At 39.8% G+C, this 15354-nt stretch overlaps 1 protein-coding gene across 1 annotated transcript in view; it reads right to left on the bottom strand.

Moving 5' to 3' along the window:
• Tmem131 (transmembrane protein 131) overlaps positions 1-15354 on the bottom strand; it is a 162274-nt gene that overhangs the window by 49781 nt on the left and 97139 nt on the right. The window contains exons 6-8 of the mRNA XM_052745146.1: positions 6651-6767; positions 5410-5532; positions 2704-2784 (exon numbers count right to left, since the gene is read on the bottom strand). Of these exons, the coding sequence (XP_052601106.1) occupies positions 2704-2784; positions 5410-5532; positions 6651-6767 (321 nt within the window). The remainder of the gene's footprint in view (positions 1-2703; positions 2785-5409; positions 5533-6650; positions 6768-15354) is intronic.

Below are 15354 nucleotides of genomic sequence, written 5' to 3'. Positions count from 1 at the left end.
TCCAACTCTTGGAACCTGACTCAGTCCCTGGGACATTCTAATGTAGTGATGTCAGGCAGAAGGTGGACAGGAATAGTAGAGCCGGGCAAACGGATACCTATAGACAGCCAAAGTTCTGCTCCTGTTTATACAGCCTGCAACCTATCATAAAGCCCTGGGTCCTGCTTCATGATAAAACTTTTACATCAACCATGGACCCTGAGCAGCATGTTATAAGGTAACCTTATATGCCTTGGGAGCTTCATCTCCCGATGGTTGGAATGAATCTTGGTGGTTAAACCTCTGAAGGGAAGATAGACTGTTCCCACTATACAAACAAATCACGATGGGTGTGGTGGCACACACCTTTAATCCCAGCACTTGGAAGGCAGAGGCGGAGGCAAAGGCAGAGGCAGGGGGATCTCTGTGAGTTCGAGGCTAGCCTGGTCTATAAAGCAAGTTCCAGGACAGCCAGAGCTGTTACACAAAGAAATGCTGTCTCGAAAAAAAAAACAATAAAATAAAATACAACAAAAACAAAACAAAATAAAACAAATTTAGGGTGCTAGAGCATTTTCCCACACATGTGCACTAATGAAGGATCTGAATCCTCAAAAGACCTTCCATGAGAATACCATTTTCATTGCGATTTTGACAGCCATCCTCTCTCAGGGCCTTTCGAAAGGATCATGGGAAGTAATATATATCTATGGTGCAGGGAAATCCAATCTGCTATGATTTGGGAGGGAAAGGGCCATTTTATTTCATGACTATGCTACCTACTTCATAAATATTCATAAACCTTACTTAAAACCCACAACACAGAATCTACTGGGTTGCTACCTCCACTTTGGGGACAGCCCATTCCAATCTGCCTTTGCTAAGTAAACCTCTGCTTAAACTTCCCAGTTCTCAGACCACATTCCTTGAGAAAACAACAATACACCTTCCCTAGTACAGAACAAGGACCACAGATCGTCTTTTCTCACTCAAGGATTACAGAAATCATGACTGGTTATTACTTTTGTAATCACTTTGGGCATTAAAAGGTCATGCTAATTTTTGCCAGGGTTCATTATACTTCTTAGTTCTTTAGAAGTCTAAATTCTTTTATATTCATTTAGAAATTTTCTAGTCATCACATACCAGTTTCACAGGCATGAGAAAACACTCTACGATCAGGAATCCTGATTCAAGACATATAAATTCACAGAGAAAACACTCTATGATGGGGAATCCTGATTCAAGACGTAAATTCACACATCTCCAGGTGTAAATACAGAGTGGGTCACCACTCTATAGAAAATTGAACAAAAAAGCTGTAGTTGCATCCAAGTTTCAAAGCTGGGTGTAAACTTCTCATATAGTGGAAGTCTATAAATGTAAGGAACATCAAGTACCTGAGGTAAAGTAACTTGCTTAGAGTCCACCAGGAGTTATGGAGCCCAGAGTACACGTTCTAAAGTACACTGTGCTTATCAGTGCCTCGTTCTGTTTTGTGTGTATGTGCACATGAGTGGAGGTACCCACCGAGACCAGCACAGTCAGACCTCCTGGAGCTGGAGTTGCAGGTAGTTATGTACCACCAGATGTGGGTGTTGAGAACTGAACTTGGGTCCTCTGAAAGAGCACTACATTCTCTTAACCGATGAGCCATTTCTCCAGCCCCAGTGGCTCATTCTTAGAGCAGATTTCTGGGCTATATATTTCTAATTCTACTCTTGAAAATAAATATTAGATGGAAAGATTCTCAAACATTTGTTTTAGCAATGGCATACAGAATGGGTTTTATTTCTTTTAAAATCAAATCATTATAATACACCTTTCCTCCTTTTATTTTAAGCCCTGTTGAATTTACGGGTGAACAAAAAATGTTCTAATACACTAGTAAGCTTTAAGTAATTGTGGTTAGTAAGCCATTTCAAAATGACTTGTTTATTGTTGGGATAATGTGACAGGTTCTCATGCTGTGTGTGTGTGTATGTGTGTGTGTGTGTGTGTGTGTGTGTGTGTGTGTGTGTGTGTCTGTGTTTTCTTTAAAACCAATATTGTTTTCAGGGTTGTTGTTTTTTTTTAACTTAGAAAAAGATTTATTTATTTCTATTTTATGAGTATGGGTATTTTGCCTGTATGCATGCTTCCCTGGTGTACGCGGAGGCCAGAGGAGGCACTGATCCCCTGGAACTAGAGATAAGGATGGCTGAGCGCCACCACGTGGTGCTAGGAACTGAATTCTGGCTGGAGAGCTAGTATTCGTGACTACTAAGCCATCCCTCTGGTCACCCCTCCCTCCTGCCCTGCAGTCTAAAAATCATCTTCAAGTATTTTCTTTAAACAAAATTTTTAGACACATTTCCTGAAAGTGTCATATTTCAAATAATAAATAGATTAACAAGATTAACTTTTATATAAAAGCACCATCCTTTTTACATACTGAAAGAGTATCTGAAAAGTAATCGGAAATTAGACCAAGTTTACAATTTTGCCAATTTGTTTCTTTCCATTTTGTAAACTGCTTCAATTTATCATGTTCACAATCCATTCTCATGGTGTGTATCAGAAGATCTTCGTGTTGGTTTGAATGCCCTCTTGCCACAGACCACAGAACTTTTGTCACAGTTTATAATGACTGGTAGGAATAAATCTTCCATGGACCATTTTAAAAATAAAGAAAACGAATGACTTCCATGAGCACACATAAGAGCAAGCTGGGCTTCCACTCACCCACAGTTTTCTGGTACCTCCTTGCTGACCTGTTGGGAGTTCTAGGTGAAGGTCTCCTCCACTAGAGTACATTTCTACAACCTGGGACAAAGCATACAGCATGGTTACAATCAAAATCACTCTTATCACAAGTGGTGTGCTGAAATGGAGAATTTAGCATCCTCGCTACTTATTGGAAGGATACAAAAATAGATAAATGTAGGCAGGTACCACACTGCCATCACTCATCTACATAAACAACAGTATTTTTTAAAATAAATCAAGGTAACTTTGAAAACTTGGAAGTAGTGTAGTTTCAGAAATTAAATTTTAGGAAGCAACACAACACTTTTTTTTCCCCAAATAAAAATACATGTAAATTATAAAGGGTTGGAAATATAAATAAGCCAGGTGTGGTGGCACATGCCTATAATCTCAGCTCTTGGAAAGTTGAAGCAATCCTGAATTCAAGGTCATCATCAGCTTCATAATCTGAGGCAAGATTGAATTACATAAGACCATCTCAAAAAAAAAATTAAAAAATTTTGTATGTACATATAAATTTCATATATAGCCAGATCGAGTGGTAGACCCAATAACCACCAGAACTGTGAAATAATGAAAAGATAAACATTGAGACATATGTAATAATCCTAATAAAGATCAAAACATTTGGTTTCTGAGCTGAGAGTGTATATACCTAGCATCTGCAAAGCCCTGAGTTTGAACCCCAGTACTACACACACAAAAGTTTCTGAGGGAGAGGCTGGTTAATGTGCATAGCCAACTGTGCAGTTGGACAGGAGGAACTTCTCAGGGTCTTCAGTATGCAGGGTAACTACAGCTGACAACAGCTGGATATTTCAAAGATCAGAGGGGATTCTGAGTATTTCTAACACAAAAGTGTAGGAGGTGATGGATAAGCCAATTACCCAGAATTCTTCATTATCTACTGTATACATGTAGTGAAATATATGTCCCATAATATATATGTGTCCCACAAATGTGCAGTTACTATGTTTCAATTAAAACAAAAATATTTGGTTTCTAATGGCAGTACAATCACAGTAAAGATAAAGCAGGGTTCTAAGGCTTGTGCCTACAGTGTTTTTAAAAATGACTTTATTAAAATATCACTGGTGTCCAATAAATGACACATATTTATGCTGTATAACTTGACAATTGCTGACTTTGGTGTACAGGCATGAGGCCATCACTGCAATTTAGATATGAAATATAGCCACTGCTCTAAAAATTTCCTCGTGCCTTTTGGAGCTTATTTCTCTTTCTCACTGTGGCTTCCTTTTTCCAGGCAAATCTGTTCATCATGCAGATTCCTTTGTATTTTGCAGATTTTTTCCCCTTCCTGTGCATGGTGTATGTGTGTGATGCATGCATTTGTGAATGTGTGGGTGTACAAACCTATGCGCATGTATGAGGAGGCCAGAGCAGAACATTGGGTGTTTTCCTGTATTACTGTATTACTGTGCAATGGTCTCTCAGTGAGCTGGAAGCTTGCTGCCCTTTCAGATAAACTGGCAGGCTAGGGAGCTGTTGGAATTGGCCTGACCCCACTTCCCCAGTGCTGAGGTTACAGACAAGTACCGCCATGCCAAAGTCTTTAAATGGGTACTGGGGATTAGAATTCAGGTCCTCATGTTGAAAGAACAAGCACTCTTACCCACAGAGCCACCTCCCCAGCTCCTCTTCTAGAGTTTTCTACAAATGGAATAAAGAGCATGTACTTTTATGTCTGGACTAGTTTTTTTTTTTCTTTCAATGTAATTACTTTGAGATTCACCATGATATATCAATAATTTATTTCTTTTCTATCTTTATGGTTGAATCAGCTTGCTTTTCGTTTTGGTTTTTCATTTTGAGACAGCCTTGCTATAGGTAGTGTGAACTCACAATCCTTCTGCTTCTCCTTTCCAAGTACTGAGATTAGAAGTGTGCGTCAACTTGCCTAGTCTTACAACAGTTTCTTATACATTCACAACACTGATAGACATCTAGGTTATCACCAGTGTTTGGCCATAGGGTTGGTGACATAAAGTTGCTGTAGGTCCTGACTGAGGACACAGGTATGAACACTTTTCCTTCTTTGGAGTAAACATTAAGGAACAGATGGGTAAGATGGCAAAAGATTTTCCTTTAAAGGCAGATAACTCTCCATCTTAGGACAAATACATTTCATTAACTTAAATAAATTTGGGGCAAAGCAATGGAAAACTTTTATTACTTGTTTTATCACAAAAAGTCTTCCAGAAAGGGATAAAAAGAACAAAGCATCAAATCCAGCAAAATTCTAGTGTAAGCTGGACAGGGTTTCTGCTTGCTTGCTTTTCTTTGTGTGTGTGGTGAAGGCCACACTGCAGGCTCCTAAGCTAAGTCTTCCTCGGCACTGTTACCTACCATTTGGGACAACTGGACTCCGTTGATCAGCAAAATGTTTGTCTAGCAAGTGCAAGGCCTGCATCAACCCCTGCCTTCAACTAACAAACAAGGACTAACTAGAAAAGGAGTAGAAAATTAAATTCAAAGAGAGATGACTGGCTAACAACAGAGACTGAGAAAAATGTGCAATATTTAAACAGCTGTAGACTGACCACCTATAAAATCTTAGCAATTTACATAATCTTGGCGACTGTGACAGATTGAGATTTCATGTTAAGCGCTAATTCCCACCAAAATGAGGATTAATTAAAATTACCCTCAGAAACTCACCTGTAAAGGCTCACTGTGAGGGTTGTGTATGTTTATTATGGGTGAAAAGCTGCTGTTTACGGGGACTCTGGCACCAAGAAATGGCCTTAACCGATACGGATTTGGAACCCCAACACCAAATACCTGTTTCAAAGGAAAATAAGAAGTTTGTGAGTTGCTTTTTTAAACTATCATTTTCATAGTTACAGCTCTACTTGATCTTTTGAAAACAGTCAATCTATTTTTGATGTGAGAAATATTAAGAACTTCTTGAGATGATGGCGCAGGTCTGCTTTAAACTATATGTGCATCTAGAATGACTTCTGTAATATACTGGAAACTAAAATGTGACAGCCCTTCTCCATGGAATACTCACAGAGAAGCAACAGGAAGTTGAAAATTTCCCCACTCTAACTGTTAAGAGATGGAACCATGACTCAGACAATGCTCAGATATAGCCCAGGCTCAGGTTAATCCCACACGGGAACACTTTACCTAGGTCGACTAACAGGGAGAGGCAGCTATTCAAATGGCACATACGGTTTAACAGTGAACATACTAAGTAATATGCCTGTGCTCACAGCACTTCTCTAATAATGGGCAGATGTACAGACAGACTCTTTCAGAATTTGCTCTAACTACAGAGTAAGTCATAGACTGTGGGAGGAGTTAGAGAACAGTGAAAAGTAGTTAGGTAGATATCCTGTAAGTCAGAGCTCTTGAGAAAGAGCAGGGGCAGAGCAGAGGGAAGCAGACTTGAGTATGTTTAGGACAAAGACTTAGAGGAAAACCAGGTGTGAAAGAGTATAGACAGTGGACTAGAGTAGAGCAGGCCACTGAGGCCCATCTCAAGAACAACCTGATTATAATCCATAGAAAATACAGACTGACTATGACCACCTGGGTCTGCTGTTAATGGCCCAGGACAGCCAAGCCCTTCATTCTTGCAACAGTCTACTCATTAAGTCAACAAGTATGGCCAGGGGTATAGCTAGGTGGTAAAGTGTATACCTAGAATATGCAAGAGCCTCAGTTCATCTCTTGGACTAAAAGCAAACAAACTACAACAAAATGCAATAAATAAATGCAAATAAATAGATAAATGAAATGCAAACCCCATAAGGTACAGCAAGTGTAAGTATCCTAAGTCTAACATCCTGCTTTTCCTCTTCTCCTTGGAGTTTACAAAGTGAGCTCTTAAAGGTTATTAGACTTGCTGGCTATATCTGTACTGAAAAGGAAATACAAGTTCTGGCTCTTACCTGGTAAGTGAACACCCCATGATTAGATGTGTTAATAAATAAAGTATTTTCTACATTTCCTACTACTCTTGCAAGAAAAACTACATCAAATGATGTGTTTCCTCCGGGAAGAATTTTCTGAAAAACAAAAGCAAGGAAGTTAAATTGGTTATTAAAAATGTCAGAGCATACTGACCAATATTAGACAGCTGAAGTTCTACAAAACAAACAAATCATTTCCATAAACTAGCTGTTTTCCTTTAAATGCTTATCTTCAAGTTAGCCATACTGTTGTACAATAGAAAAATAATAAAAGATGTCTTTATTACCTACCTTCATTCTTTACCAGCCTAAAGCCCTGTTCAACAGCTAGCTCCCTTGGACTCTGTCCATTCAAAGGTCACTAGACTGGAATACAGCACCTAATTATACACTGTTAGCTCCAAGATCAGATAATCCAACAGGCCCAAGGCTGAGCTTGTTATGTAGATACACTGTTGTACTATAAACAGTAAGCTTGGGCCTCAATCCCCCACCTCTGCCATTTCGCCAAACATGAGGTATGAAATGTCCTTGAAACTTAAATTAGGAAAGAAGGAACTCACTCCTATTATTTCCTGCAGACCAAGAATGTCATCATAATCAGTAAACAAAAATTTTATTACAACAAGGTAACAGAGGATATTCCATGAACTTCAAGACTAAGGCTATCCTTTTGCCTGCAATGCAGCCTTAAGGAGCATTTAATATGTAAAGCCATCAATTTCTCTCATTCTGCTTCTACTGTAAGAACTCTAAAATGCTACCCAAAGTATAGTTCAAAGCATACGGCACCAAGACTCCGGCTTGATCCTAGGATGAAGAAAGCTAGAGAGATCCCTTCTGCATTATCAGCAACAAAACCCAGAAAAAAAAAATCTTAACTTTTCTTTAACCTGTCACACAAAATATATGGATGACAAACATGCCCAAATAGAGATGGAATGTGAACACTGCTCACCACAACAGAGAATAGGAAGACAACAGGGCTACATAAAATAGGGCAAAAAGAACTCATCCAAATGCTCACATATTGTTAAAGGCTGAATGTGGGCTCAAGGGGAGTACAACACCCCTGCAAGTATAAACCAAAGAGGAATTCACACCTGACCCTGAATAAAAGAATGAACTCAGGTCTGGTAAGTTTCCCACAACACAATTCTAAATAACCCACTAGCTATTTAAATAGTCACAGCGATACAAATATTCTAAATTGATTTGAAATGAAAATACAACATATTAAAATGTACAAGCAGCAGTTAAAACAATAATTAGAAGGAAATTTATAACATTACACACTTACTTTGAAATATAGGTCTCAAACCAATAATTTTTATTTCTGCTTTGAGAAATGGCATAAATGAAATCCAAAGTAAATAAGAAGAATAAAGCTAGGTGAAATCTGATGAACTAGAAAGCAGAAAACAGTCACTAAAATCGATAAAATGAAAGCTGGTCCTTCAGAGCTACAAAACTGACGTTAAAAACTATACAGAATGTGTGAAGAGAGGGGAGAAACTAAATTATGCATGGCATTATACATGTTTTAGTTCTATACTACACACCATACATATATCTATACACTGCACACTATGGAAGGGCTACAGGAATATAGGACTCCTAGGAGAGAGATAGTAAAGTAGTATCTGTCTCTGTGTAGTCTGATGAGGGAGAAACATCTGGTTAACAAAAAATAAGATTATTCCATACCAACAGAGATTAGGGAACCAGTAAATGGCCACAGGAGGAGAAGATCTTTCAAAGGAGGAGCATAGAACACATCAGGGAAAGAAATGGGGGAAGGAATAATGGAGCAGCAAGGATTAAATGGAATGGGGGTAGCAGGGTAGAGGAGGAGAAATGGGGAGGGAGAACTAACACTAAAAGTCTTTTGAACAAGTCATATGGAAACCCACTAGTGTAGAGGCTTCTTAAAACACATACACATATGCATGTAGAGTTTAAATGAAGTTAACACTATAATGGGGACAGCACCCTAACTAGACACCACAGGCCTGCAAAGTAAAAACCCCAGCACCAGGAATGGGCTACCTCTTTGTGAGTTATTGATCAACAGGGTTCCACAAACCCCCAAACATTCAAGCTATTACCAATGCTCTTAGTTATTATCCAGAGCTTGATGGTAAGACCCTATTGCTAAAGATACCCCATTCTTGAGTCATAGAACATGGGAAAATCTAGCTTGTACTCACCTGGAAGCTGCATCCCTACTGGCTAGCTTTCACAGTGTTGGAAGGTGCTATGCATGCTACCAGAGAAGAAAAGTAACCATTAATGTCATCCAGCTGTGAACCCTGCAAGCTACAATAACGACAGGTGTGACAAGATACGCTCAATGGTGCACCAGTGCATGAATGTTACAGGAATTTTATGCTTGGATCTAAGGCCTGTTCCATGAGAAGGAACCCACGCCTGGTAATGTTAATGGGGCCAAGAATTTGTGGCTAGATAGGTCATAGGCCCTGGAAGAGAACCTACTACTATTCTGCTAAATAGACACCGTATTAACCTAAGTTGCAATGACTCATTAATATACCAACAGGCCAGTGCATCTCTCAACCCTCTTCAGAAAAGTGTTTACTTGCAGTAGATGGCAATTAACAGAGACCCTTACCTGGTCAACCTTCAGACAGTAAGACTGGGGAGTGCTCAGCCCTAAAGGGGTCATCCAAATCCCAAGGCTCAGGGACCTTCTAGGAAGAGGGGATGGAAAGATTTTAAGAGACAGAGAGGGTAGATAATTTCAAGGAAACGGTTTCCTGGACATAACAGGGCAGTTGCAAATATGAACTCAAGAGATTTTAACAGCAAACATAAGACCTATGCAAGCTTGAGCCAGACAAAATCTCAAGACGGAGAGGAGAGGAGATGGGCACAAAATCCTACCATGAGCTGAGGTATTTATATTACTGTTGGCAATTTATATCGGCTGGGGGAGGAAGAGTCTGGCAGGTCAACCATTCTCTAAGTCCTCACTCCTAAGAACAGTTGGGCAATATAAACTGGATTTGAAAACTTAAAAAAACAAACAACTATGCAAAGTTGGGTGGGTAGGGAGGTGAGGGTGGATCTAGGAGTTGTGTGGGGTGGGCGAGTGTAATAAACAGAAATTGTATGAAATTCTTAAAGAATTAATAAAAGTATTATTTTAAAAAGTAGACTGTTCCAAAGAGAGAAAGAAAGGACAGTCTTGAAATCCACAAAAGGAATGACAAGACAGGTGGAAGTGCAGAGAAACAGAAGGGTTACCATGGAGAAGAAGCTAGCCACAGTTAACACAGCTGCAGCTCTCTCGCTGGGGACAGGAACAGAAGCCTCATCTGAAAGGTAAACTAGGAGGCCTTGGTGAAAAAGGACAGCCAGTCCTACCCACAGGACAAGAGCACAGCTTTCACAAGTCTCAAACCTAGTTATGGGTCTTCCTGAGAGGGTGACTTCTCTAACAAGATGGGTCAGCAGTAAAGCAGAGTTCTCCTGGGTCAGAAGGCTGTGCCCAGCAGCTACCTAGAGAGGCAACCTACTGTTTAACCCAAAGTGCCCCTGGAGGCCTGAATAGCTAGAATTCATCATGAGAGAGAGACAGCCACTGGAGACTGAGAAGTGCAGGCAGCATGCTTGTCAGGGCAGTGGGTGGACAGAACTCCAGAGTCACCTATCCCACACGAGGTTCACCGCTGCAGAGTCCAACCAGGACACTATCCAATGTTCACAGCCACACTCTCCATCTGGGCAGTAAATGAAGTATGATGAAGTAAGTACTGTTGCTGCTTCCCCTAACACACTCAGGAGACACCTCCCACCACAGCTGGACCATTAGCCAGAGCAGGAACTGGGGATGGGGTGGGGCTCAGGAGAATGGGAGCCTTAAGAGCCAGTAATGGCTAGCACAGGCCCCTGGCATGCAAAGAAGAGGAGCTACTTCAGTGAAGACAGCCCTGGAGGCCCTGGACACTTGCACAGTGCAGGCTAAGGAGCAGCACAGGACACAGGAAAGACAAGAGTCCTCAAATTCAACTGACCTGCATATACCTGCCAGCCTCCAAGTTTCAAGGACCCAGAAAGAAACGACTCTGACACATTAGCAGTTTCCTCCACTTTCTATTCAGGTTTCTTTTTTCTATACCATTAACAGCATTTTTACCTCATCATATAAAAAACTCTTAGGTTTTAATCTTTTGCTTCCCTTCATGCATTTATTTAATTTTGTTTACATTTTCCCCTTTTCTGTGTTTGCTCCAGTTTCCCCTTTTTTCCATCTGCCTATATTTTTAGTAGTATTTTTTGGCTTAATTTGTTCTTTAAAGAGCTTTTACATTTTAATTTTTGTTACTTTCCTTTTATTTATCTAAGTTTGGTGATGTTTATGATGTATGTGCATATGTATGCATTTGTAGATGTGGAGCATGTATGTCAATTCGTGTATGAGTATCAGTATAACACAGAGGCACAAGAACCATGAAAAAGCAAGGAAACATGACTCCTTGCCTCCTACCTTAAGACAGGGTTTCTTTGTTGATTTCCCAATGCATATTCCAGGCTAGCTGGCCTATGAGCTTCCAGGGATTCTTCTGTCTCTAACTCCCATCTCCCTGCAGAGTGCTAGAATCAGACAAACTATGTGACCAGTTTTTATCTGGGTTCTGGGGATTTGAACTCCGGTCCTGACATGCAAGTGCTTTACCCACTAAGTCATCTCTCCAGTCTATTTTTTCTCTACTTATTCTAATTTCTTGCTCTTTTCTCTTCCTTTCATAACATGTTTCTACACTCCTCTTCTTTCACCTTTCGCTTATCTAACTTTGCTTCAATTTCCTCCTTCCCTGCCTCTTCCTTTACCTTATGCATTTATTATTTTCACATTTATCCTAAATAATTAAAAAAAAAATTGAAGACTTAGAATGTATGAATGTTTGGCCTGTATGTCTGTCTGTGCATCACCTGTGTGCCTGGTGCCCAATGAGGTCAGAAGAGGGCGTCAGAGCCTCTGGAACTGCAGTTATAGATGGTTGTGAGCTGTCATGTGGGTGCTACTGAACCTAGGTCCTCTGCAAGAGCAAAGAGTGCTGTAAACCACTGAGCCTCTATCCAGCTCAACCCTAATGAATTTTTAACTTCAAAGTCAATTCCCCATTAGTTCTGACAAGTTTTATTTCATGGTAAATAGTGATATACGGGTGGGCTTTGCTTTATTTTAGGTCTATTTCTTTAACTTGCATGATTTAGTGTTACAGCTGCTACAATAGCTTGCTTGCCTTTTCCTTTCTAAGTGGTACTGGAGACTGAACTCTCAGGCGCAGGGAGCTCAATAAAATGATAACCAAATAAAATAGGAAAAGGCAGCAAGGCAAACAGATGCACAAATTGAACACAGAGGCATAAGAACCACAGAAAAAATAAAGAAACACAACTCCTCCAAACAAGACAATCCCTTAACAGTCAGAATCAGATACTAAAGTAGCTAAAACAGGGCTGGAGAGATGGCTCAGCAGTTAAGAGCACTGGCTGTTCTTCCAGAGGTCCTCAGTTCAATTCCCAGCAACCACATGGTGACTCCCAACCATCTGTAATGAGATCTGGCGCCCTCTTCTGGCATGCAGACAGAACACTATACATAATAAATAAATCTTTAAAAAAAAAGTAGATAAAACATCTGACAGATATCTTAAAAGCAAAACACCCCAGAGGATCAATCATAGAATGAAGTAAGGAAATTAATCCTAGACCGAGAGAGAAAAAACAGCAACAGAAAAGAGAAAATTAGCAAAGGGAAGTGAAAATCAGCAAGGAAACTGAGATTTAGAAAATCAAATACAGTCATTGGAAAATAAAGTCATTGGAAATAAAAAACAGAGGGCACTGTCAGGGTGGAACACAAGGTTGAGGAAATACCACATTCAAACATCCCTAAACAATAAACAAGCTTGACTGCAATGACCAAGAACTCTAAAATATGATTAAGAGACTAAACCTAAGAATCCTCGGGGTAAAGAATTGGAGATGGAGAAAGAACCTACTGAATAAAATTACAGCAAAAAATTTCCTAAGTCTAGAGAAAGAAGTGGAAAGAAACAACCGAATTCAAGAGACACTTGAAAGTCTAGTGGACACAACCAGGAAAGAAGTGCTTCATACCATATAGTCAAGATGGCAAAAACATAAAGCAGAGAAGATACAGTAGAGCTGTACGGGGAAAAGCCCAACATGATTACAAAGTGATCAGAGTAAGTATCAGATCTTGCTTCAGCAGCTCTATAGTGAGAAAAGCACAGGACAAATCCTTCAAACCTGACTACGTTTAACAGAGCTCTCTCTTAAAATGGATGAAGAAATTAGGATATTTCAAGACAAGCACAAACTAAGGTAGTTTAGGACTACTAGGCCAGCATCACGCTGGTGGAGTCCTATGCAGAAAGGGAGGAAAGAAAGTCCAAAGTATTGTAACTCCATGAGAGGAACAGATAAACACTAGAGAGCTGGGAAGGACTCCATCATGTCCAGCCTAAGTAAGCCAGGAAATTCTTTTTCGAGACAGGGTTTCTCTGTGTAGCTTTGGAGTCTGTCCTGGAACTGGCTCTGTAGACCAGGCTGGCCTCGAACTCAGAGATCCACCTGCCTCTGGCCCCTGAGTGCTGGGATTAAAGATAAGCGCCACCACCGCCTGGCAAGCCAGGAAAGTATTAATAATGATAGGAAACAAAGAAAAGTCAAATAATAACCCCCCAAAATATCTCTTAATAACAATCTTAAATGTTAATGGCCTCAATGTATCAATAAAAAGACTAAGATGGGTTAACTGGATTGAAAAAATTCAACTATATGTTGTCTACAAGAAACATACCTCACTGGAAAAGACACTCACAGAATTAAATTTATCAACCAAACAGAACCTGGTATAGCTATTCTGATATGTGATAGAGTTCAAAATAAAATCTGAAGTGATAAAGAAGGCCAATACATACTAATAAAAGATATAATTCTTAATCTCAGCACTTGGGAGGCAGAGGCAGGTGGATCTCTGTGAGTTTGAGGCCAGCCTGGTCTACAAAGTGAGTTCCAGGACAGCCAGGGCACAGAGAAACCCTGTCTTGAAAAACCAAAACCAAAACCAACCAAACAAACAACATATAATTCATCAAGAAGATATAATAATAAAATACCTATATACCACACTTTGGGGCTCCCAATTTCATAAAACAAATACTGGTGGGCATAAAAGGTCAGTCAGATATTGAAACAAAGAGGGGGTGACTTTCAAATTCCACTTTCTTATTTATATATTTATTTAATGTGAATAGGTGCTTTGCCTGCATATGTGTCTGTGCACTACTTGTATGCAATGCCCATGGAGGCCTGAAGACTCCTTTGGGACGGGAGTCACAGACAGTTGTGAGCTGCCATTTGGGTGCTGGGAATTGAACCCAGGTCCTTTGGAAAAACAAGTGCTCTCAACCACCGAGTCATCTCTTCAACACTACCCTGTCTGCCCATCTTTAGATGGGTCATTCAAACAAGAACCAACAGAGAAAATGGAGTTAAATTCCACAACAGTGCAAATGGACCTAACAGATGTCTGCAGAATGTTCTACCTAACAGAAAAAAGATACACATTCTTCTCAACACCCATGGCACTTTCTCCAAGACAGCTATACGGTAGGTCTCCAAACAAGTCTTAAATAGAAAATAATCAAAACAATTTCTTTTAAAAGTTTTAAATTATGGTTATTCATTTAGTATGCAGGCAAGTGTGCACCTTGGCACATAAGGGGAAGGCAGAGGGCACTTGTCTTTTTCTTCCATCATCTGGGTCCAGGAGATCAGACTGAGCTGAGTTTCAAAATAATTTCTTGTACCTTATGTGACAGTGGAGTGAAAGTAGAAATCAGTGACTAGGGAAACCACAGAAACCATATGAATACCTGGATACTAAGAAACACACTCTTAAATGACCAGGAGGTCACTGAATTCATTTTGGGGAGGGGTTGTACCTGAAAGTTCCCTAGAATCAAATGAAAGCGAAAGTATAATTCTAACTCACCATAACCTCTGGGATATAGTCAAGGTGGTTTTAAGTGGAAATCTTAAAACTATGAGCTCATATATTTAAAAAATTGGAGAGGAGGCTGGAGCTGTGGCCCCAGTGGGTAAAGGCACCTGCTGCTCTTGTAGAGGACCCAGGTTCCATTTCCAGCACCCACATGATGGCTTCCAACTGTCTAGAGAGCTAGTCCCAGGAGATAATGTCCTCTTTGGTCCTCATGAACACTAGGCATGCTCATGATGCAGACATACATGCATGGCAACATCCACATACACAAAATAAATTAAATAAATCTTCAAAAAAATTAGAGATCTCAAATAAACAAATTAATGATATAACTCAAAGTCTGATAAAAACAAGAACAAACTAAAGTTAAAGACAGTGAACAGTAAGAAAGAATAAATTTCAGGGCAGAAATTAATGAAATGGAGATCAGAATAACTACATATAGAGTCAATCAAGAGTTGTCACTTCTTGAAAAGTAAACAAGATTGATAAACCCCTCGCCAGTCTAACCAAGAGAGAGAAAAGATCCAAATTAACAAAATTAGAGGTGAAAAAGGAATGTTACTAGAGATTCTGATGAAATCCAGAGAACCACTGGGGAATACTTTGAAACCTTTATCA

Source organism: Peromyscus californicus, unplaced genomic scaffold (assembly GCF_007827085.1).
Source record: "Peromyscus californicus insignis strain IS unplaced genomic scaffold, ASM782708v3 Scaffold_19__1_contigs__length_69161282, whole genome shotgun sequence".
In the NCBI taxonomy this organism is placed as follows: Eukaryota; Metazoa; Chordata; class Mammalia; order Rodentia; family Cricetidae; genus Peromyscus; species Peromyscus californicus.
Note: the sequence above shows the minus strand (reverse complement) of the source record. Positions and strands in the feature narration are given on the sequence as shown.